We start from the raw sequence: 26,737 nt of genomic DNA, 5'->3' as shown, positions 1-26,737 counted from the left end.
GGATCATTGTTGTTTGCTATTGCTGTGATCTCATGTGAGTGACAGGTTGTCCCGCCCTTGCGCCAGTAAACAGAAGAGAAGAGATGTCGCTGCAAGAGGGAGGGGAAGTTATTTTGATTAAATATTACAAGGGAACATACATTTAAAAAAAGAATGATGTGCAAGAATGAATAATTTATAATAAATACTGCAATATTCCATAAAAAAATTAAAGTTGTCCATTTTGATGTCATGGTGACTTTAAAAGAATTAACATGTCAAATTAAGTATCTTACTTTAAAATCCGCGTGAACCAAAAGCAGCAACCGACTTTACTTCAGTGTTGTGACGTATTGCCAAGGAATATTGAATAGAGCGCCCTCTATTCAATTTTAGTTTTATTTTAGCGCACCTCCTCTCCATCTCTTAAGGGGCAGTCACATTGCACTTTCGTTCCATTGACTTCCATTCATACGCGTGCGAATGCATCAGACCGGAAACGCAAGCTCATGCGAAAAGTTTCGCATTTCGTTGCGTTCCAAAGTTCAAGTTATGGTGAACTCTGAACTGCGAATTCGCATCACGTGAGGATGTGTGACCAGTAGAAGATCGATACGTCATGGCGTGACCTCTTGAATGAAAAGAACAATATTTTTGCAGTGAAGTCGAGTAGATAGTTTTTACATTTTGAGTGTATTATTATTTTTATATGTTGAATTCATGTAAATAAAATACGCTGCAGAGCGTGATGTCATATCATGACCATTGCAGTGTCCGAATAAATTTCATTAGCTCAAAGTCTAGTGTGACCGCGGCTTTACTCATATCAGACTGACGGTTGGAGGGGCGTGGTTAAGGATATTCAACCCAAGCCATCAATCTTACATCATTAGAGAGAGAATACCATTCCAGAGCAGAAGTAACTTTTCAGATTTTGATTAAAGATTACCACAAAAAAAAAAAAAAATTCTGTGTATTAACTTGCACGGGTTAATCGTTTACCACAAGACTAGTAATGTGCACTAACAAAGAAAATAGTGTCAATTTTGCTATGAGATCAGTGGGCTGAAAATTAGCCTTGTCATGAAAGATACACCTAATAGTCTGATTTTCGACCAATGGAAGAATAAGACTGCTGGCAAATACCTGAAAAGGACTTGTTTGGCATCTTCTGCCCCCTTCTCTCAGAAGCTTAAGGGGGAGGGGTAAATGTCACTTAATTTAGGGGCTTTTGTAACCATCACCCCTGGGGGCCCCCGTGAGAAAATACAGCCGGAGGTGCAACAATTGCCAATAGAAGGTTTGACTGTTTACACAGTTTAAAGTGACTTTTGTAGAAGTGGGATTGTCCCCATCCATACCAAACTGGATGCAAGACCAAATCCTTCTCTAATAACTGTAGGTGACTAAATACAGATCAAAGAGCTTTTGTAGTTTTCATACTTTCCATAGGAAAACAGCAGTTCTGTCCCTAAACATTTTGCTGTAAGAACCCAGTATCAATAAATTAAAATATTTTATAAAAACAAAGCACTTCTTGGATGAGCTTTGATATGTTTCCCAAACAATTCCTGTTGGAATCTCTCAAATGGGAGTCAAACAAACACAAACAGAGGTAACAGAGAGGCATGTTAATGGAATTCCCATGCAGGACAAAGCCAAATAAAGGGCCAGCAATGACAGGCACTGAGCTGCCTTACCCACTAAACAATGTTTGGCCCACATCAAAGTCCCAGCAGTAAGAGTATGCAAGCATTTACAGCCCCAATCTGTACACATCAGACTTCATCAGCCACAGCTCATATGAATGGAGAACAGGTGGAGAGATGTGACGCTGACCACAGAATCAGAATGGGTTTTAGTAGCTGTGTTTACATGGACACTTATAATCGGATTGACGGCTCAATCGGACAAAAAAACCTTCATGTAAACACCTTAATCGATCCGATTGAGCTCGATCCGAATGAAATTTCGATCGGATTGAAAGGGGTGGTTTATCCCTTTTGTAATCCGATCGAGAGAACATGTAAACACTTGATCGGATTGAAAACCGAAACTGTCTGAAAGGACTGCGCATGTGCAATGACGTTACCTAGCGTAATGACGTATGACGCGCGGAACGAGCTGTTCTTCCTGTTGAATAAAGTGTCATAGTTTCCCGTCATTCTAAAATTCTCATTTCACTCGCGCGTCTGTGAAGTGAAGCAGGACAACGTCCCACCAGTCCTTGTTTTGGATTCTCATCCACAGACGACTGGTTTTGGCCGTGGGGAGGGGCATTTTTACTGCGTGATCAATAAGCAGCACGGCAAAACGGTTAATATGTTCTAAATTATGACCAGAGACGAATTAATATATTATGTCTGCTGTTTAAAACAAATAAAGAATCAATAGAGGAGAATATTTATGCGCGAAAAGCAGGAAATTCTGTATATTCGTGCAGTGTCAAAACATCAGATCCGATTTGAAACTTGTGACATATAAACGCGCACATCAACCCGATTAACTTACTTTATTTATCATTCACGTAAACACCTTGTTCGGATTCATCAATCGGATTGATTTCATTCCGACTGTGTCCATGTAAACGTAGCTATTCCTACCAGATGAGCGAGGAATTTCACTGATACAAAATAAGTCAAATGAGCATCTAAAATTAATAATATAAAATAATAAATAAATAAAAATAAATGAAATGAGTACCTTGAAACCTGAAATGCCTTGTTATTAAACAAGCTAAATAATTTATTAATAGAATAAATAGAATTAGAATAAAACTGTAAAAACAATTAATTCAAATAAAAGTCAAATCAAATATCTATTTTGAATCAAACTGCCAAATAACAATCTCATAATCAAAAATGTATGTTCTCAAAAGGAAAAATACCTAAAAAATACTAAGATTTACTCCTTCCATATTTTCCTTTCCTAGCCAAGTATCCAAGGTATCCAAAGCAATATAAAGAAATAGACAGGATCACGCCTGGTTAGGTTTTGGAGCAATAACCTCACAGACTAAGGAGGAAATCTCTGTGAATAATCAGCAGACATGTGGCCTTGTCTCTTTGACCTGATTCATTATTTGTTCCAGATTAACCCACGGTCCCTCCCGGAAAACCATGTTCCGGCTTCAGAACCTTGGAGCCATGTCCAGCTGACCCCATTACAGAGCCGCTTGTGACAAGCCCACTGACACCCGGTTTCCTGCAAAGCAGAATGAAGCGTGGCAGGCAATAAGAGCGCTCAGTAAAATGTGGGTAAAATGCAGGAGCAAACAGCTAAATGTCACTTTGGCCTATCTAGCTTCCCAAACCTGGTAATACTGGAAAAGACTTGTTGTGCCAAACTCTTTTCCTATATTTCTCGTACCCACTCCCAGTTATTTCTTTCTCTCTCCCAGCTTCACAAGCTCACATCACACTTTGATGAACAGGCTTCAATAATAGTCTAATTCTTCCGCAGCACCACAGGTCGTCCTCTTAATCCTGTCACATAGCCCTCCTCCTTAAGCGAACTTGGGGTTTCTGCACTAGGGAGCCAAAGCTAATCCCCCCAGCCCACTCTTCCTGCCATCACTGCAGAACACGGACAACACTACCACCCCTTTACCGAGGGGCCCGGGGGAGCAAGGCATGGCCTTTATCTTGCTGTCAACTCTACGGCCCGTTGGGAACCCCTACGTGGCTGCTTAAAAACAGAGTATTCCCATTTCCTTTTACTGTTGCTAGAAAACCAGGTAAAGGCATCTCAGACCACCACTGATGAGAAAAAGTGGAAAATCAAGTTGCACCCAGTAAAGCACAACAATGCAGTAAATGTCACAGGACAAAAAAGAGGCAGAAAATCAGACTCCTAAATATCCTCCTCTTTGAGCTCAGGGGAAACTTGTTGTTGCAATGTTTCAATTCCTGTATTTCACTTAAAGACGACATTATAATTTTCAGGCGCTCAAGAGGCTCTTATTCATCATCTTATCATATTTCACTTCTCACTCTTATTAAACAAAGGCAGAATTAAATCTTCATAGATGAATAAAGGTCACAGTCAGGTAAAAATTAGGTCACTTTTTAATGGTGGCTGTGGGGTTTTTATAAGGGCAGCATTTGATTTGAAAGTTAAATTTGACGTCATTCTCTCATGGGCTGACAGTCTAGCTAAAGCAGGCGAAACCAAAACACAACATGTATGAATGACTGCATGTAATCCAGCAAGTGTAAACTTTGAGCAGGGGGGAATGCAGGCGATGGATTGAAGTGGATAAATTGTGCATTAACTTGCTGGATATAAAATAGGAACGGATATGAGAATATAATATAATAATTCTAATTTATAATTCAAAATATAATGTATAATAATGTAATTAATAATTTAAAATAATTTAAAATAAATAATTATAAATGTAACATTCATTTAATTACTATTAACTGCATTTATTTAAATTTAAATTTAAACTGCTGGATATAATGGCTGGATATAAAATAGAAATCATAAATAAAAAAATATTTAAATCTATTAATGTGTTTGATTATATTTAAATAAAAATAAAAATAATGAAAAAAATAATAATATCTATATCTATATATATAATTATAATTTAAATAATTATTTTTGCTAAAAAAATAATATTGTAATTCAATTATTCTAGATTGATTTGCAGATTCAGTGTGTTAGAATGCATGGAGAGAGACACACACACACACACACAATCAACTCGCTCCGCAGCACTCGCATGCTCAGAGGACGCATGGAGGTGGGCTCAGCCGCCACCCCATTTAGCAAGGTCATTTTTCATTTGAATAACGTTGTGGTTGGGAACAGATGGGGTGTGCCACGTCAGGCCGGCGCTGAATAGAGGGATGAAGTGACAGAGGGGGCGAATGTGGAGGAGCTGATTATGTGCAGGGGGCGTTGAGAGAAGGCTGCTGCTCGCGAGCAGATATGAAGTCTGGGCTCCATTCACGGCACTCTACTGTAGACAGACGGCTGCTGCGGGCAGGGTCAATTATTCTTTTCTCTAAAGGGACAGCGATCCTCGGAAAGAGATCACAGCTTAAGAGAGAGAGAGGGGATGGGGAGGGATGAGGGGATAGGAGGGAGAAATCACTTGAGCATGCTCCATTGTCTCCATGTAAATACACCCTGATCAAGATTCCACTAGCACTCTGCCAGCTAGTTCAATCTGCAACTAGCACAATCAAGGAAAAACACAAAAAACAAGGAGTTTGAGGGGGAGTCGAGAGAGGAAAACAGGGCTCTGAAGGGGAAACACAAAGAAGTGAATAACACATTTCTTTCATTTAAAATCCATCCTAAAAGAAACATTTGATGAACATTACACCATGCATCTTCTCTCACTCGCATCTCTAAAATATAAATTGTCTCTGAAATATATCAGTATATGTCTGTGGTATAAATCAAACAATCTTGAAAAGGTCACCATTAATGAAACATGTGCAGAATAACGTAAGCTGGCACACTGCAGCATAATTCCCAAATTTCTGAGAGCTAGTTTCTGGGAACTAATTGAACTTTTTTACCGTTTCTCTGCCAGTTCCTCACACCCCTCCCCCATGAGGTCAGCCTGTGGTCCCTCAGCCTGGTCATCCATCTCACATTGAAACCATGAACCCAGCACATTCCTTCTGCCACGCCAAGAACAAAAAGCCGAAGAGGGAATGAGGAACAGGGGGAAAAAGAGAGAAAACCGAAAGCACAATACTTAAGGTAGGACCGGCCCAAACACCCGAGCAACTGCAAAAAGCAACATGCATAAAATAAATAAATAAATCTGAAGCAAAGAAACTGTATTCATTTGTCCACTAAATTACCATTTTATTAAACTGAGCTGTCCTGAAAGAAAAAGACGTAGTCAGGCCAGGGCAAGAACTAACTTCCCCTCTCTCTCAGGTGGGCTGCTACTGCTACTTAGGGAAATGAGCATTAAAGAATGGAAGCATGCCCGCACTTGTCCTGGATCTGACCTGTACTCCAACCACAGGTAAAAACTCTCAGAAAACACTTCAGCGTCCTTAAAACACGTACACAAAAATGCTGATGTAACAGATAGCATTGGTCTGGACCAGTCTCTATCCACCTCACCTAAAGCCTAGAGGGGAAGTAGCGGAATTCCAAAGAAATTCCAATTGGACTTCCACTCGCAAACATGTCACAAAATCAAACTTAATGGTTTGTTTCATAAATTTGACTCACATAAATCTATAAATGCTTTCATAACAGGCATGACTTCTTAGCTTCGTGTAAGATTATAAATATTTGAAAATGCAATATACGAAAGCATCCTGTCATATGGCACTTTCAAAAATGTCACCCCTTGAAGTTAATGACGCAAACCTTTTAACATTGTGAGTCAGCCAATGATTCTCTTTCTCAGACTCTTACTCATCTCACTTCTCTCTCTAAGCTCATTCCAACTGGATTCGTCTCTCTCTACTATTAAATTCTGATTCATGCATTTGCTTCATAAAGAAAATGTCAGAATTGTTCCTTAAAACCATTATGCTTTAAGCACCCCAGAGAAACCAGAAAAAAAGGATGGTGCTTTATTCTGGAAATAAGATAGAGACAGCCATATTATATAGGGCCAGTACATATACTACACTGAAATCAGGCTTTAGAACGAATGGTTCAAACAAACAGTTAATTCATGCTATTCCCAACCTGTATTACTTTTATTCTTCTGTTTTTGATCATACAGTGAAAAGTCAGTGGGGTCCAAAACCACATTGGACCTTGATTACATGGACAAAATATATACTTGTGTGTTCATTCAGGTTTGAATCTATTTGAAATACAATTACATGGGTCATATTGACTATTAATGGCACATTTATGGTGCTTTTGAGCCATTTTTGAAACTTGAAAGCTTAGTCCCCATTTCATAACTGCAAGAGTGACCAGGACATTTATTTTTTAATTATGGACTGGGAACCACATGAAGGTAAGTAAATAATACCAAAATGTAAAATTTTTAGTGAACTATCCCTTTAACATCTGAACCAAACTTTAGAACCAATGCAGGTCCAGGAACCTCTACAGACTGACTTCTGCCAGTGTGCTTTTGGAGAACTATTCCCTCGGGGTACTGATGACAAACGACACTTCACTTTCACGTTCCAGATGTAGTTCAAACCGATAAGCTTTTAATCTGATTGAATCTGATGTGAAGACACTGATTTCAGGGAAGACAATCTGAGTCATTGTTCTATGCTGTTAACGTCTGGGCTTAAAATAATAAATAAATGTGCCAGTGCTTGTGTGTGAGCCATCTCTGTCTGTGTGTGGTTACTGTGTACATACAAACACAGAGAGTGTGGGGCCTCCCAGCTCTCTCTCAAGGGAAAAGACAGAGAGCGAGCAAGAGATAAAGGAATATCCCACCTGTAGAAACAACTTCCTTCCAGCTGGCCAGATGGTGTGTGTGTGAGAGAGAGAGAGACAGGGAAAGAAAACACTAGTGGAGAGCAGAGCAGAGGTCTCTGGCTGCTCTCACCATGACTTCATCCCAGCATGCATAACATGAGCTGAAAAACCACAGCAGAAGAGCTGGCCCTGTTCCCTCGCTCCAGTTTCTCTGTCCCCTTACCCTTTACCCCCCCTCCTCCTCCTCCTCCTCCTCCTCCATCCTTTATCCTCATTGCCATATCACATGTAAAATGGTCCGATACAGCTTGAAGACGAGAATGCACAATATGCATTGCTGAGAAATTGCATCTATTCAAGGGGATAATTCACTAATTGGTCTTTAGAAAAGCCAAATCATTTAGACTTGACCCGATCAGGTGCATTACTTAACAGCCATACAAAGCACAACATTTCTTGAGACATCTGCACTTAATTTTAAACTAAACATTGTGAGTCATAATGCAACAGCCAAATATGCATGTCCGAATATTAATGAAAGCAAATAAATTTATGCATAAAAATAAAATAAATTCAAAGAAAGAAAGTTGACCATGCAAACAGCTAAAGAACAGCACGCTGTTAACATGTTAAAGCGCCACAAACAAAATATTTAAAATGTTAATAAATAATAATAAATACAATATAAATAAATACAAATAAACTAGATAAGTAAATTAATTAATAAGTAAAAACATGTAAATTACTAAATAAGTAAATAAATAAGTAAATAAACAAATAAAATGTATTTTTGGTTAATTCATACTTGCATTTTTTTTATATACTATATATACATATATATATAAAACTGTCAGAAGACCACTGCTTCATATAAGAAGTGGCTAAGAGATTGAAAATAGGAATTGGCGACATCAGGCAAAAAGGAAAAAAAAGCAAGTAATACAATTTCAATAAAAAATTATGAGGACATTATTATTGTTTAGAATAATCCACAGATTAATGGTTTAAAATAAAACAATGAACATGTAGCCTAAAAAAGCAGGCAATTTTGATTTCATGCTGAGCAAAAACACATTTCCTCAGTTCCTTTTCCTCAGTGTGTGATTGACACTTTCCAACAACCCTCTATTTATAATTGCCAAGCTGCAAACTATGAACAAGGGAGTTACAAGCCCAGAAACAATAAGCAAATTATTTACTTCAAAAGCCAAAACTTCTTTACAAGACCCGTCTTACTTTAAGCATGCAGCATTCCAGCATGCTCGGCTCCGTAATGACATAGTAATGAGGCCCTTTCCTTCCACATGGCCACTGGTTTACAGACACCAACAGCTCTGCACAGCAGGCTGCCATTCTCATGGGCATGTGTGTGAGAAAGCGAGAGGGAAAGCCAGAAGGACAGTGAGACAGAGAGAGATCTGAACGTAAACGTCCCTAAATCTATGTGTCAAAGTCTTAAATGTCTGCTAGCAGCTATGTGTGTGCGTAACCGAGATGTCCAGTGTCAGATATCTCTGTTTGCTTCTGAAAGCCAGCACTTCCTTGCCATTGTTAGCTAAAACAACAGGATTACCAGCCGACTTCATTTGAGCCAGACAGATATCTTGACTTAAGAGGCCTTCAGCAAAGCAAAGACAACCAGACCCGCTGTAACAGGGAAGCACATTGCTTGAAACAAAGAAATCTGGAGCCTAAATATTCCAATATAGCCAGTCGAGATGGCAAAATTTATGTTAAAAATACACAGCAGTCCAAGATGAAGAAAAGTAAAAATACTCTAAGGAGTTTAGCACATGTGTAAAGTTCATACAAATTTCTATGTTTTTAAATGAAGAAGTATATTATTCTCACCAAGGCTGCATTTATTTGGTCACAAATATAGTAAAAACTGAAATATTGTGAAATATTATTACAATTTCAAATAAGTGCTTTCTATTAATATTTTTTTTTAAATGTGATGTATTCCTGTGATAGTAAAGTTACATTTTTAACATCATTACTCCAGTTTTCAGCGTCAAATGATCCTTTTCAATTTCGATTTTAATCATGGCTTTGAAACAATGTTTCTTTATCCATTCTTGTCCATATAATTTTTGGAAGCTAGCTTTATTGACAACATTTGCAGGCACCATATCTCTGCATAAATGATCCGTGACGATGTTATTTCTTTATGCCTTTTTGAACTCTTTTCATATGTTCGCAAATGCCTGTATTATTGATTTTGTTCACCTGGTTTGGAATGTGCCATTGTTTTCTGTGTAAAAACACACTAGACAAAGGACTTCAACTGCTGCGCTCACATCTCACGTATATGCAAGTGATTGTATGAATTATGTATGAATGTATGAATTAAATGTATTAGGGTGGAAAAAATATTCAGGCAAAAACAAACCATTGACCCACATAAAAACCAAAAGTTTGAGATCTTAGATTGCAGGATGTGTACACAGACCAACTCCCTCTCATACTCCATGCTGTATTTAATAAGTACATGTTTGAGTAGAGAATTAGGTCGTGTCGGCTGCACCTCAGCAGCAGGTCTCGGGTCTGCACCTGGTGGTTATTACACTGGCAGCTTTACAGGCCAGATTCCAGTGTAATTACAGGTATGCTCAACAGGGCTCTGTAATACGGAGGACTGTGGGAAAGCTTGAGGCACATTTACCTCACTTTCCAAGTGCTACCGTTTCACAAGCATTAAACATTTATCTTTAATGGTCAAACATATCGAAGTCATTCAGTTGTGGACGGCCCTGATTTCGGCCAGATGATGAGAGAAACCCATTATGAGATCCAAATGAGCTGAAAATAGAACAAGATGCTACTAGCAGGAAACGATCTAGACTAGAATGACGAAGAGGAGGAAAAAAAGAATGGGAAAGAGTTGTATCCCAACATCCTCATGGAAATGGCCACCCAATAGCAAATAAAAAACATCAACATCCTGTGATAGAGAAGTCTAGGATAGCTAAATGCCAGCTAATAGGTCACAACAAGAACCAGAAAGGCTAATTATTTCACTATGCAACTTTAAATAAGATTTTTATAACCATACTGGGGCATGTAGGAGGATCAGCTGCGGATTTAAGCAGGGCAGGTTCCTCCGTGACCTTTCAAGTGCACTTAGGGTGTTTGGAGCATTAGTTTGGGAACCAGGTGCATTTTCTCCCTTAGTTCCATTCGTTTAGGCATATATGAACACGGAAATCATGTCGGATCCGCACCAAAACAATCGCTCTGAGATCGCCTGAACGAGGTGGTCTCGGCCCGATTGAAAAAGAACTCTGGAGCGGTTCAGTTGATGTGAGAAAGCAATCCGACCCAACGGACCAATAAACCAATCGGTATCATAATTCCTAATGGGAAATGTGTAATATAAAAAGCAGCAATATCTGATTCTGTGAGTTTTTGTGGTTGAAAACAAAAGATATCTTCTTCATCTGTGTTATTGCTCTTCTCCATGCATTGCAAGAATACAGTCTTGATTCCAGGAAACCAGGATACATTCATATAAGTGTTTGAGTGTGTCATGGAAGCTACAGAAAAAGCCACAATAAGCCCACAAAGCGCATTTGTCAATCATCTTGATGGATCAAGCAGAAGAACTTAAACAGGTGAACAATGACCAATAAGAGGACAGTTTTACTCACATGTGACTTGCTTAAACACATTTTGGTACTCTTTGAAATGTTGCCTTGTGAAAGCAAACCGAACCAAGAAGAAAATGCAACATTGTAACAAATTAAGTCCCTGTTTCGGAACAAAGCAAGTACTCTACAGGTCTGAAAACACCCTTAGAAGGGCAGAAAACCAGCAATGCAGATCCAGTTCAATGATTTACCCATGTCAGGTCAGTGCAAGACAGTTTCATGCTGATGCTGGCCCATATGAATGGATTCTTCCTTTTCAAGGAAGGCACACATTGCACACACTCCATTAGCATGTGTTCTTGGGCTTTTGTGTGCCCTTTGTGCTTTACATCTTACAACTACTGACATTCCAGCAGGGGCAAACGAAACGGCACCGAACCCCCTCTGTCATGGTCTACTTCACTCAGCAAACAAACTGTAAAAGTGGATTGTATTGCCCAGAGTGAACTCTTGACCAGCATTTAGCTGGACAGGTGGTTGTCCTGTGTGCTATAGTTTTTCAAACCCTGCTGGAAAATCCAGTTTAAACTGGATTCGCTAGCTGGTCCAGAATGGTAGACCATCTTGAAATCAACAACAAACCACCTTAAAAGGAATCAAGCTGTTTTTTTGAACATGGTGGTCCAAGACCATCTAGAGAGCAGTTTGGACCAACTAATAAGCTGTTTTTGCTGGTTGAAGCTGGTTATTAGTGGTCTAAACTTGTTATTAGCTAGTCTAAGATGGTTATAACCAGCTAATACCATCTTAGGCCAACAACAAACCATCTACCAATTTAAGGTGGCTTTTCGATCAAACATTAATGAATGTTTCCTCTGGGTGTTTTTTATTTATTATTATTCAATTTAAAATTGATTGAGTTTGAGAAATACCTAGGTGTTGCAAAACAATGTTAATTTCTTCATTTTCCCATCATCACGCAATAGAAAATCATTTCAGTGATACCATATCTGAATCAAACAACGGTCTCATCCATGACAGCCCTCCTTTCATCCACCCATTGGAAGCCTTTCTTCCTTCCAAATGTGTGACATCATGACAATTTAATAAGCAATGCTCTTTTGCGCCATCAGCGCAGAACCCATTTTCACTGGACCCTGACATTAAAGTCAAGCTTAAATAGAAATAAATGATAGTCTGTAGCAAGTTCCAGTCTCTAATGAAAAAAGAATTCAAGTTTTCTCAACCTCAGCACTTGCTAATGCATTTTAAAAAATGAGCTCTCAAATTTAATTTAACTGGTGCTAATCCCTAAAATAAGAAAGCCATGAAACTTTCCTTAGCCTCTTGAGATCAAGAATGGTAGAGTCAATGCAAATGACCTTAACAACAACAAAGTGTAAATTAAACAATGTCCAATGACTTAATGTGACTAAATGATAACATGTCTCACTGGTGCCAGATGAATCTCTGGCTGTAACAGTGAACAGTGTGAGATTATCCACATTAACAGCAGCTGTCTGTCCCTTCACATTTAGTCCAGTCTGAAACATTGCCACAGATCTCAAGGAATCCATAACATGTGAAGTCTCCATATCCATTCTGCCCATTGTGTCTGGAATGTGAGGGGTTTTCCAGTCTACTGCCAATCCAACTCCTGAGAACTTGACCAACTGTGTATCTCCTTCTAACAGAAGGCACACATCTCTAAAAAGTACTAACAAACCTCTATTTTACAGGACAAAAGTAGCAGGCATTACTATATTTGCATTTAGTTTAATTAATTTATTAAGCGATGAATGAGGAGATATACATGTGTGCAAATATATACATCTGATTATTTTATTTTATTTTTTAAGGTGAATAGACTAAAAATGTAAATATTTATGGATTGGATTTATTTATTTATTACATTTTTTATTTATTTATTTTATTTATTTATTTATTTGGAGGTCCCCCAAGTACAAATTGTTCAAGGTGCACTGCAATGCAAAATGTTTTTGAGGTTTTTTTTTGTTGTTTACCTTGTCAAAAAAAATATGGCTATTATTCCTAATGGATTTAAGAAAAAGTTATTTAAAAAAAATCCTTAGAAAAAAACATTAAATCTTATTGTGTTGCAATGACAGAAGCATTGGTTAAAAATAATTGTGCACTATATCAAACATTCATTCACTGCATCCCAATATGGTAAAAATATTACTTAATGGTCAATAAAAATACAGTTGCCTCACTGACTTTGTTTGCTAACAGTTCTAACAGTGAATTCCTTGCATTTTTGAACTCTGCATAATGAAATCAATCTGACTTTGAGACTGTTGAAATGTGTTGCTTAAACAATGATGTCTGTTGGAGAGATTAAACCAGACAAGGACTCAAACTTGGTGCCAAAACAAACTCTTGTCCTCTCTACAGGAAGGAGGAGAGTATAAAATGAAAAGAGAGGTGAGCAGAGGGCTGCAAAATACTCTTATCCCATTGTTTCACAGCTTTCTCTTTCCAAAAGCTTCATTAGTATTCCAAGCGAGTGTGGAGGTTTCAGGGTTTAATTAAAATCTTAAAATGTAATAACTTGGGGAAACTCTAACAGGTATAATTCTCAGCATTTGGTCCCTCCTCCTCAAGCGAGTTATCTTTTCACTGTCCGTTTCTCTAGCATCTCAGTCTAACGGCTTTCTAATCATGTTCCACAGAGAAAGTCCCAGTGACACATCATGCTGGAAATCAGCCTACCGGAAAACACCTTCCCATGACTACCCTGACAAAGAAGTGCTTGTGCACAAACACATGAAATAAGGTGATGAGCCTGAGTGTCCCATCAAGCCCTCAATGGAAACACTAGTCCGGGTACATTCGGATGCACATCTTTTCCTCTATGTTTTGGACTTTTGTCCACACTGAAATGCCATTTTGTCCTGCAAAAACTGAGCTTTTTGAAGACATTGGATACATTTGAAAACAGCATTTTGGTGTGGACTGTGAAAATGTAGGTATTTGAAAATGATGAGCATTTTCCGACAAGTGTGGACAAAAAACTTTTGGAAAAAGCTTGAAAACACTAGCATGGTACGAAGAGCCCTTTGAAATGAAAACGCCATTTTCAAATGAATCCTGATTAATGTAGATGTAGCCTAAGAAAATTTCAACGCTATAATTATAAACTAAATAACCCAAAAAAAACAAAAAAAACATGAGATCATAATTCTGGCATCTACAAATCTTAATACGCTTCCCGTTCTGGCTAGTCATCTACACAAGAATTTATCTATTACAAATAGCCATTCAGTTACACATCAGAGCCATTCGCTATAGATCATTCAGCCCCTTGATACTCGTGTTGTGGTGCCGACAGGCTTTCAGGCCATTCACCAATAGCTGGCCTCCCAAATCTCACAAAATACATTTGGAAATCCCTGGGCTAAAGTCTGGCTCAGAGAGATCAGCCTGAAACAACACGGGGGTGATTTTTTTAATAAAGCCCCTTTTTGAGAGGGCCCTTCTGCAATGACTCTCATCTTAAGACCATTAACAAGGGGTGGAGGAAGTCCTTCACCTCAATTATACTTGATCTATTAATCATTACCTGCTCGCGGCTGAGTGCAGTGCAATGTGGAATCAGAGGCACGCCAGGCCTCCTCCTTACACAAACAGCCAGAATAAAAGGGAAGTGCTCCCAAAGACCTGCTACCCTCATTCCCAAACCTGCCACACACACAATCCACAGCATTCGACTGGATGACCTGCACACTCATTATTCATGACAGACCACCAGCACTGGACCCTCTGTCCTCAGGATAAAGCTCAACTTGAACTGGGCCCCTTGAACCAGCTTGCCCTCATGACAGGCAGAAAACTGAGGGAGAGCTCAGAGGTGGAGTGAATAAATGAAAATCATCTTTGTTACTTTTCATTGATGCAAAAATGGGGAAGGAATTGTTTGGGCATCCAGTGGAGTGGATCTTAAATAAAGGCAGCTGATAAAAATTAAAGCAGGCAAGAGATCTAATTGATGAATTAATCATTCTTTTTAACCAATTATTTTTAATGAAGTCGAATACTTCCTTACTAATAGTATATAGTATGTGTAAAACAGTACGCCAACAGTCAGAGTAGTATGTCTGAAAACTTGAAAAAGTATGCGAAAAGTACCCTGATGACCTACTACTTCTGCCAGAGATTCTGAAGTGTGCATTCGATGGACACTTTAATATCCCATGAGGCTGTGGGAAAAGATTTGTGAATGGCGGTGAATTGAAGCAACTGACGCTGTAGGTCACATGACAGTGACAACATGGTGGATGTAGTACATCCGAATTTCATTCAACCTACACACACTCATACTATATAGAACATACTTTTTTAAAGGTCATGAAGTAAGTTTCAAACTAAATCAGTACCTACTATACAGTATGCGATTTCAGACACAGCGTCAGTGATTCAGATCTTAGAACAGGTTCACTGCAATTAACAGATTCACCAAAAGGAATTTGACTTCTCAATACTACTATCAGTTGAGCAGATTCATGCTTTCATTCTCTTTGAACTCAAGAAAGAAGTATATTTCATCACTTCTTCTTCAAGTTCAAAAGCTGCTGCAATACTTAACACATGAAGCCATGCCATAATTTTTTCTTCCCAACTTTATTTTGCTTTCCAGCTATTCATTTTTATAGTTAGTCTGACTCACCCTATTCAGGGAATCACAAATGCAAGAGATCACAAGTTTGAAACAGGTCCATTTAAGTTTAACTGATTATCTTAAAGCACAATGCAAGCTTCTACTATTGTGCAGCTTGGCGTTTAATAAATTAGCATCCACATGCAAACAAAGTCAGAGAAACACTGAAAAGCAGCATGTTTACACATGTCAATTTCAGAGTAAGGAGAACATTTGATTTAGCCTGGCAAGCCAGACCTAAATCAAGATGTTAGGTCTGGCAACTCACCATTGTCAGGGCTCAATCCGAGGGGCGGGATAAACAGCTGTCTTTCAAATTCGCTCTGCATGCAATAGGACAGCGCTACAACCAACCAGAGCGTTTTCCCAACAGTGGAGCTAGTTGATAGATTAAACTTTTGCCGTATCTGGCCGGCAAAACTATGAACACATCTTCCTGTTTTAAGAATGACTTAAGTGCCTTTCTTTGTTCTTTTCTCAAAGAAAAGCTTAACTCCAAGTCCTCCAGAGTCACGGACAAAGCCAATTCAAAAGGCCGCTGTTCGCCAGCAGCAGCTCTTCTTTGTTTTCAAGTAGCAGGGAATTCACACGGAACCGTCACAACTCTGTCGTCATTATGTAAAGCCCGCCCACCGACTCTATACACGATTTGATTGGCCTGACTAGAGTTTGTTTTTTCCAGCTCGAAAGTCAACGGAGAGTTGGTAGACTACCCTGGCTGCAAAATAAAATTTGCTGCCACTAGGGTGCGTCTAGGTTTCTAGGCTACATTTGATTTGTTGTATCGCCAAAATCTCTACTCTCAAAGTTGATCCACTGGACTTCTGAACATACAAATGCAATTGTGGAATAAAACTAATTAATTCACTCAGGAAAAAAAAAAAAAAATTACTCACCCTCATTTCATGACTTTTTCATATAAAAGAAGTGGATGGGGACCAGGGTCTTTTTAAGCTTCAAAAAGACAAAAAAAAAAAACGTAACACTATCCGTATATCTATATAAAACTATCCACACTGGTCCATGTAAATTATTGCTTCAGACGACTTGGAATAAAGCAAGATAGTTTGTGTGAGGAACCAGCAGAAATGTAAGTAATTATTCACTGATAATCTTGCTTTTCAGTCACTATTCACTTTCATTGTCCAGAAAACAGCAGCTCAGACATTCTTCTACACATTTAGTGTGCAGAAGATGTATTTGATGTATTTTTGCTTGATGAACTTATTAACCCAAGTTTTAAAAAAAAAACATTTTCATGTAACAACCCAAAGTGGGTCTGTTTCCGCATGGAGAAAACGGGATGGGAGTGAGAACTCAATGCCTCTAGGCCTCTACTCTAAGCATTCCAGTCTACACTTGTATCAAGAATTTCTTGTTGCGTTCTCTTGTTATCACATTACACCCTCCCAATCTTTTCATTACAAACAACGTTTTTTTCTCCCCTTAAGAAAACTTTGGATTTGACGGCAGTATTCTCAACTTCAGCTTGGAATCTCTTCATTTCTCAGTGCTATCTAACCTGTCAAAGGTGAGGAGAGAGGAGAGGATACATTCGGCAGGCTGGCAGGTACAATCTTGTTCTTTCCACCACACACACTCTTTTTTTGCTGTAGGTCTAAAACATGGATGCTAAGCAGTGAAGGGAAAAAATGTACTCTACACTAAAAGGTCATGCTTTATTCAATCATTGATGGATAACTTCAAATATTCCTAAATCAGTTTAGCCAACAGAAAATGAACACCATTAGTCACCATTCCAAGTCACTCAGCCTTCAGGGCAGCACTTTTTATTCAAGGCCTGGTTTATTGTATACTTGCCTAACCATGTCAAAAGCAAGGTCAGAACCACTGTTTCTGAATGTTTTGAAGTACACAGTCTCTGTTTATAGACTCTGCCATTTTGGAATTAGAATTCGCAAGCTGCGTGTTACTCAACAAAACCGTTGCCCATTCTGAGCACAGCTGTTTGCTATTTGTAGCGTATACTTGAGCATCTTGTGTGTAAAATGAGATCCAATCCCATTATAATATAAAAAGAATCACATTTGTTAAAAGAAGCTCATGGTCTCTCATTAGCCAGAGCAGCGTTTATTTTCAGTGGCCAAACACTTAACCCACCAAGTGCAAATGCAAAACACGGTACTCTGCTAAATTGCCCCCTTATCAAACCTTTTAAGATTTTAGCAGCCTCTAAAAAAGACAGTCTTCTTCTCTGCAATGGCTTGTGCCAAAAAGCACAGCACTAAAAAGAAGTAAACTAAATCAGACTAAAAAAAAAAAAGGAGAAAGGGGACGTTTTGTGCCCTGAAGAAACACTTTTCCGATTTGTGCTCGATTCTATTAAACACTAGAAACCAATGAGGACTCATGAACCACGTAGTCTCAGTTTCAAAAGGGACATTTTCAGAGGACCTGATGTATATTGGACACAAATATTGCGGGCGTGTGCTTGATCTACCAAAGTCTAATCTGATTAGCTAACTTCAGGTATAGGTCACCCAAACACGACATTTCTGTCAGAAACAGAAGCTCAACTATAGTTGGTGACATGAGAGATAAAACTTCATTGGTTCACGCAGGAACAGATCTCACTGGTTCTCACGCGTCAAGCAAACACGTTTAAGCCTCCATATTTGTTGTACTCTATGTGTGTTCACTGGTCAGTGTTTGTGAATAAACACCTAATTTAAATCTGTTTATCATATAATGTGATTGTGTCTCTTCAGAAGATTTGGATTAAACTATTCTATTGATATGGTTTTCTTTTACAATGTCTTTATGAACTTTTTGAAGCCACAAAGTTTTGGTGAAATGGATTTTTACTGTAGGAACAGAAATCCCTTAGGTTTCATAAAAAAAACATCATTTATGGCTCAAAGATGGACGAAAGCTTTATGGGTTTGGAATGACATGAGGGTGAGTAACTGATGACAGAATTTTCATTTTGGGGTGGACTGACCCCTTAAATCAACTTCTATAGGATATGTACAGTGTTTTTTTTTACCAATCCTCCTGAAAACAGTTTACAAGGAACCATGTCGCTAAAAAGAGATCTGATTTTCCTAAATTTGCCCAGCTAGTGGCAAAACAATCAGGGGAAAATACTCAAGAATATTTAGTTTACTTTCTATATAGTGCCTTAAACAATTCTTAAACAAACTTGTCCATTTAACTATGTATTCTAAGTTATCTTTTGAAATTCAATCAAGCAATCCTCCTATAAAAGTGGTGGTTCCTTGGCCAGAACAAGCTGCAAAGTGGGCCAGACTTTATGTTGATAGTCGAAAGTCTACTATACAACCTGCCATCCAGAGAGGATGCAGAGTGCCAATTTACAGAATCGATTGGACCTATAAGACTGATGTAAGCTTCAAACGCTTTGTTGTACTCAAGAATAATGTGTATTTTCTCTGCTTGTACGGTTGCAAGCATTGTAAAGCACTAAACAAGATTAAACTACAAGCAGCAGTGATTTACAAAATGGAAAAAAAAAACTCACCATTTATAGTAGAAGGACAACCACTATTTCACATTTACATTAATAAAGCAAAAGCACTTTGAAGAATCACAGTAGTTTGACTTTGGACAACTGTCTGCTCTAATTTATACTATTTCTTCTTTCCCACAGAGCCAAACTTTCCTCTGACAGTCTGGCTTGGAAACGAATGTCATCATAACACAGAAGCAGGGGCCCTTATGAGGGCCACATACCTTGAAGCTATGCAGTTACGTTTTAGTATCTCCACTCTCTAACTCTATAAATGATTTCCCTCAAGGAAAGGTAGAGGTTTGGACTTTCACTCAGATTAGTCAAAGGCCCTGCAGGTGCTCAGTTAGTGAACAGACACACCCTTCGAGAGCACTGCCACTGACTATCAGCAACTGATGGCTAGTGACGGCACACATGATATGCTTTGCTTTTAAGGTCCCAGGCCCAAGAAATTCAATGAGAAAATTTTTGAAAAAACTTTTTGGAAAGCCATGACTGCTGTATTAATATAATGTAAATGGTTAATGTAATGTCGCAATTTAAAACATGCACCACTACATTAGGTAGAATGAAGATGCAGTAAGAGCAGAAAACACCACCTGCTTTTGCAATCAGGACTACCATCACCACCACAGGAGCTTTCTAACACTCAAATCTCTGCACGGCAAGCAGACGTGAGTTACAGCTTATGCTGAGTCAGGAAAGCGTTTTTACCTTCAACGCAGTGCTCTACCTCCTCCAAGTTGCGGAGAGTAATCCTCATCAGGCTTGAGTTGAGCATCAGTTCGTTCTTGTGGCTCGGCCACATGTACTCAGGAGCCAGGTTGACAAAGAAAATGCGGGTATCTCCGGTGGCCACCTGATTGTCACAAATATGGGGGTCCCCGAAGCCGCCGATCATGACCTTGTTTCCTCCGTCCAGCAGCACCTCTCCATTCACCATGGTCTTGCCTTTCAGGTAGCGCCATACCCTGACCTTCAGATGGGGGAAAGACAACATGAGATTAAGAAAACACCATTTCCTGCAGATCAAGGTCACTCTTGCACATTCCAGAGCGGCCACCTACCGCCGGCTGCATAAGGCTCTGCAATTTAACTCTGCACCATCATACGTTTCTGATTCGTATGTGCCTCAGTGGGGGTCCAAGAATGAGAGAGCACATTAAAAATAGGATTTTAAAATATTTAAAATAAAATGAAAATTTGTGATGTGGAATGAATAAGAAATATTTAAAGAAATATGAGATTCTGCACTATAGGTTACATATTAAATCTAACCAACTCCTGGTGGTCAGATGTTCAATGATGGATAACAGGTTTTACACAAATAAGTGGAGTTCAATTTCTGCTGTCATTAAATCCAAATTTTTCAATTCAACTTTTTACTCAAATTGTTATGCTCATATATGTGTAATTTTTAAAAATAGAAGCATTTTTCACTAGTTGTCTAAGCTTTGCAGCGACATATCTCGTCCATCACACAATGAAATTATGGTATAAGAGCAGCAATTTCAGATTACTCTTCACACTTTTTATGTCCTAGTGATTAGTTTTTGCAAGACTTTGATATGCGTAACCACATTCTGATACTTCTAACAAAGTAAGTCCATGATTACATGATAATTGAATATAATTGAACCCGAAGCACTAATAGAGCTTGAAAGGACATCAAGTCACAGCAAAGGCTGAGGTTCAGGTTGCTTGTGTATGAAAGCTCAAATTACAGGTGGATCAAAGTAGGACTGCGCAAGTTGACATTTTCCATTAACTGAGGTAGAACCAATGTCCTCACTTAAGATAAACCCATTAGGAACAGTTTAACAAATATCCCTTTTATTTACAAGCGGTGAGGTGCCCATCTAGACAGCATTTTACATGTTCCCATGATATGCTTTGAGTTTCTGACCAGGACAACTCAAATATTGGACTGGTAGCTTTTGTCTATAACAGGTGATATATATTGCAACACAGTTGCACAGTGACAGCAAATATTTACGTATAAGCATAGACTTGCGATATTATGTGTTATGAAGTACATATTTACCTTTTTTACTTTCACTTTGATTCATGTAAAGAGTGGCTGGTGCGCAAAGTCTTACCTTACAGGAATAAGTGTTGTGCACTGGATCCATGTTCAAGATCTCCTCTACAGTCCCGGTTAAAACTACATTCGCCTCTTCTTCTCTTTTTTCCAGCTCTCTTTCTGAACAACTTCCATGACAACGCTGACTCAAAAGCACAAAAACAACAGCAAATGACCAAACGGGCCAATAAAACGTCTTTCTGCGGAAAGAGCCCATGGTCAAACCAAATCGGATAAAAGAGAAAGTTACGAACTCTTAATGCAAACGCCGGACGAGTTCTGCAGCAAGTTTGATATAAATAATAATACGACCGCGCGCCGCACTCGGTGTTCTTCAAACTTCACTGCGATCTACTCTCATATCTGCGGTGAGTGAACGCGCGAGCATCAGCCGGCAGACAGAGAAGAATAGAGAGAGGAACGAGGAATGCCGCTGCTCACCCCCCTCGCGCACACACTCGCTCTCCTTTCAGAATGACGCTCCCTTCACAGGGCATTTGCATGCAATCTGAATTGCTGATAAAAGCGACGGAGGGGGTGATTTCAAGCGCACGAGAGAAAAGCGTGTGTAAAACGCCACCCCTTGGAGAGATCGCGCCAATTCGGACAACAGAACCGCTCTACAGGATTACAGATGGAGTGAACAGTTGAATCTTTGCATTTTACTCTCATATGAATATACACAGATGTTAGCAGTTAGTAGTCACAAACCTCGAAAAGAATAGCATTTTCAAGCCGTTGGTTTGATTTGAACGTGATTTATGAGGAAAAACAATCTGAAATGTATACATTTATTATTTCAGGATAGATTCAGGTTTTGGAATACAAGATTACTTAAATCACACTTCAAAAGTGAATATTTACAGACACTTAAAAAAAGTTGCTAAGAAGATGCTATAGGGACTACAACAGCAGTCAGATTCATTGAGGATGTAAACTCACATTCTTATGGTAGTTGTGGTGCTAGTACCTGATAGCCACTTACATTTTTCTAAAATATAGAGGCTTAAAGGGATAGTTCAGTCAAAAATGAAAATTTTGTCATTAATTCTTTTGTCAATAATTACTCGCCCTAATGTCGTCACAAACCTGTGAGACTTTCCTTCATCTTCTGAACACAAATTAATATTCTTTTTGATGAAATCTGAGAGCTTTCACACCCTCCATCGACAGCTTTTGCAACTGCCTCTTTGTAAAACTATATGAATTCTCTCATTCTCTCGTTACGCAGCACGTTTGAGCTTCCGCAAAAACCAACGAGGTTCATTCCTGTGTTACGCAGCACGTTTGAGCTTCAGTAAGAACCAATGAGGTTCATTCTCGTGTTACGCAGCACGTTTCAGCTTCAATAAGAACCAATGAGGTTCATTCTCATGTTACACAGCACGTTTGAGCTTCAGTAAGAACCAATGAGGTTCATTCTCGTGTTACGCAGCACATTTGAGCTTCAGTAAGAACCAATGAGGTTCATTCTCATGTTACGCAGCATATTTGAGCTTCAGTAAGAACCAATGAGGTTCATTCTCATGTTACGCAGCACATTTGAGCTTCAGTAAGAACCAATGAGGTTCATTCCTGTGTTACGCAGCACGTTTCAGCTTCAATAAGAACCAATGAGGTTCATTCTCATGTTACGCAGCATATTTGAGCTTCAGTAAGAACCAATGAGGTTCATTCTCATGTTACGCAGCACGTTTCAGCTTCAATAAGAACCAATGAGGTTCATTCTCGTGTTACGCAGCACATTTGAGCTTCAGTAAGAACCAATGAGGTTCATTCTCATGTTACGCAGCACGTTTGAGCTTCAGTAAGAACCAATGAGGTTCATTCTCATGTTACGCAGCATATTTGAGCTTCAGTAAGAACCAATGAGGTTCATTCTCGTGTTACGCAGCACATTTGAGCTTCAGTAAGAACCAATGAGGTTCATTCTCATGTTACGCAGCACGTTTCAGCTTCAATAAGAACCAATGAGGTTCATTCTCCTGTTACGCAGCACATTTGAGCTTCTGCAAGAGTTTTTTTTTTGCGTGTCAAGCAGGTTAGGTTGAGTTTCTGTTTATGTTCGCTGATAAATGTTTATATGTGAATAAAAGCCTAAATTGAATCGGTTCATCATATAAAGTAATCTAGTCTCTTCAGAAAAGTTTGACTAAACCACTCAATTCAAATGGATTAGTTTTATGATCATTTTATGAACTTTTTGAAGCGTCAAAGTGTCAGTTGCATTATAGCAACCAATGGAGGGTTAAAGCTCTCAGACTTCATCAAAAAGATTTTCATTAAAAAGATTTTCATTTGTATTCCGAAGATGAGCGACAGTCTTACAGGTTTGGAATGACATGAGGGTGAGTGAATGATGAAATAATTTTAATTTTTGGGTGAACTATATCCATTTATGAATTCAAATTTGAGGTAAGATGGTGTGATGTAGGCCTATGCTAAATTAAAAGATAATAAAAATAAAACAATAATAATAATATATTTAGAAATAAGATGTAGGCCTATTCAATAATTAAGATTAAATAAAGTATAGGCAAATTTACTTTAAATATAATTTATCTAATTTTAATCATTACAATTTGACAATGCTTGTAATTACATATTAAGCTCATGTTATTCATTAAAATTACTTGATACTTACTGCAAAAATGTACACTGGAAAATCCACTGGAAAGTACAGTATCTCCCAAAAAAGTAAAAACAGTTAACCTTGACACAACAAATTGTAACAACTTTCATCTTAACATCTTGAAACGGAGATGAGTAATGATGTTACTAATATGAACATCATTCTGACACGCACAAGCATTAAAAATCTTACTGTCGCTTCCAGTTCTAAACTGACAGTGCATAACTTTCCAACCTTTCAAAAGCTGTAATTTCACTACCAGTCTATCTATTCCTGGAAAATGACAGGGCGTGGAATCTGTGGTTGCACTGATATATTTGTAGAAATACTCTCATTTTAATGACACTGTGTCCTGGTCCTTAATTCTTATATACCACAATAGAAAGTTTATTTAAAATACAGGTTTTTCATTTGGGAAATGGTTACATTATTGGCAATGCGTGACAATGGCGTGAATTATTACTTCAGACAGCTGCTCTGTATAATAACTTTTAATACATTATCAACGCGATCAACTTCACAAGCAGTAAAGTTTGTCTAAACTGAAGTTTAACCACTTCCTTTCCATTTTTAAACACTTATATGGTCTTAACTTCTGTTTGCTGAGATATTTAAGAAAGTGAGAAAGTCTGATTTGTGGCTATGAATTTTTATACATCCAATAAAACAAATCTTGTCCTATTCAGCTTAGACTGAAGTCCTACCCACCCACTCTATCTCTCGTTCTCTTTCCTGTAACATAATGAAGTCAGCCCACATAAAGCCCATTACAGTCAAGCTCATTTGAGAAATATCATTCAAACTGAAATATCACCCCAGCGAAATCACTCAGTCTACTTTGAAACAAGCGTAGGAGTTCAACATTTGTGGAAAACTATTGCTGTACTTCACAATGCAAGAATGTAATATAGCCTGTGGATTGATGTAAAAGCAAAAGAGACGCACCTTAAGCCGCAGACACCACTTTTGAAATTCAGGTAACAAACCATCAGCATCTGTCTCAGCTCGAGGGCTTTTAACATCACAACAACAGCTCGCTCCTGCCCACAAGCATGTCACCACAAAAGGTTTTATTTAAAAATTAAAAAAACAAGGAGTCATGAACTGCATTTTTCTTTTGTTTTATAATGTTCTATGAGGTCCACTTATAATGTTATCAAGATTTTTTCATTAGAAAAAAATCGTAATTTAGTTGTAATAGACTATTCTGAATCCTGTTAATCTGTAGCCGTCATTACATTTTGAAAACTTTCGATGTTGAAAAATAGTTGAAACATTTGCCAACAATTTATGTGTACTACATTTGCTTGGACATGTCTTGGTTGTGGCAAATAAAGTTTAAGTACTTCAAGTTATCACAGTCATAAATAATTGACAACGGATGATTTGCGGGGTGTCTTGTAAACAGAATTATGAATGAATAAACCATCGTTCGTAGCACTGTCCTTCTTAGAGGCTATTCATCATTCATCCTTTTCGATGAAGTGAAAAACGTATTTGCAGTGTCGTGTTGATGACGCTCACTGAAGCTTTTATTCAGGATTACAGCAAATGGCTTTGATCAAAACAATCACAAAAGCAGCATTATCTACGTGCTTTCTTCCGTATCCGATAATCCAACGCATTAACCCCATGAATACCAAAGCAAAGGAAATAAAAGCACATCACAACTATATTCACAGTTTTGTCTTGCGACATTACTGTCGGATTCAATGTAGTCGGCACAGCATAATTTTTTATTTTCAGTCTCTCTGAAAAGCATGCGTCGAACTGTGTCGCAGTAAAAAAGCACACAAACACAATCTGACTGGAACTGGAATGAAGTTTATCCATACTTTCTTAATATTAGGATCACAAGAAAGGCCATGCAAAGACTGTTTTTCCACAACTTGGCACTTCAAATCCTCTTGAAATCCCCAGGGGCATCTATCGGTTTGTAATCCCATGTTTGCTTGCTTCAGTCTCGTATTTAGCCTACTACTACATGACATGCGCGAATCTGTGGGCGGGGCTAAAGAAGCAATGATATAGAAGTAGGCGTTGATCATCTGCCAAGGCAGTTTTTTATCACACTATGACGAAAAAATCGGACAAAAATCCGAACCTAGTCATTTTCTGAACTTTGTGGTTTCAATAGAATATGCTTGTAAAAAGTGAACAGTTGGATCAACTTAAAAAAATTACTTCAATTGGTAACACCTAAAGAAATTAAGTTTTCTCAACTTAAATTATCACGTTTTTCATGATAAAACATGATAATTTAAGTTGAGAAAACTTAATTTCTTTAGGTGTTACCAATTGAAGTAATTTTTTAAAGTTGATCCAACTATTCACTTTTTACAGTGAGGACTACCAAAGATGTTTTGAGTTCTGAGTACAAAAACCTCTTATATGTCAAAAGATCAAGGAACATTTGATTTCTCAATTCATGACCCCTTTAACAAGCTCACCCAGAGAAGACATTTTCTTCAGCACCATGCCAGTCAAAGCCTAACTGATGCAAGTACTGTTTTAAATTCAGATTAGCAATATTCCTTAGTCATTCATGAGTTGGATTTTGCTTCCTAAGCTTCCTGGTGGCTGGCATTCCCACTTCTCACTATGGTATGATGGGGGATTCTTACTTTATTCACAGAGTGATGATTGATTGTAATGTGGGTTAATGTGGGGGAAAAAATTAAAACAATTCATGGCTTGTAATACTGGAGATGCAGCAGATCTTGCTGAATCGTGTACAGCTGCAGTGTTTGCACTACGGTCTATTGGAAATGATTCAAACCAGGCCTCATCATTCAAACAGTTCTTATAAAAAATACAAGCATACACAGTGATTTTCAAAAGAGTTCTCAGTTTTGCCTTTGTTTTGCTACAGAAAGGATATAGGCCTATAATAATTCATGAG

The 26,737-nt window shown here is 38.3% G+C and overlaps 1 protein-coding gene across 3 annotated transcripts in view; it reads right to left on the bottom strand.

Annotated features, from left to right (window-relative positions):
• agrn (agrin) overlaps positions 1-21,678 on the bottom strand; it is a 248,272-nt gene extending 226,594 nt beyond the window's left edge. For 2 of the 3 annotated variants that reach the window (XM_079848705.1, XM_079848707.1), the window contains exons 1-2: positions 21,220-21,677; positions 19,835-20,096 (exon numbers count right to left, since the gene is read on the bottom strand). In XM_079848705.1, coding sequence (XP_079704831.1) covers positions 19,835-20,096; positions 21,220-21,420 — 463 coding nt within the window. In that variant the 5' untranslated portion in view covers positions 21,421-21,677. Of the gene's footprint in view, positions 1-19,834; positions 20,097-21,219 lie in introns of all 3 variants that reach the window. The other variant, XM_079848704.1, reaches the window with a different exon arrangement.
• Between the last annotated feature and the right edge of the window lie 5,059 nt (positions 21,679-26,737).

Source organism: Squalius cephalus (genome assembly GCF_949319135.1).
Source record: "Squalius cephalus genome assembly, chromosome: 18".
NCBI classification, from domain to species: domain Eukaryota; kingdom Metazoa; phylum Chordata; class Actinopteri; order Cypriniformes; family Leuciscidae; genus Squalius; species Squalius cephalus.
Note: the sequence above shows the minus strand (reverse complement) of the source record. Positions and strands in the feature narration are given on the sequence as shown.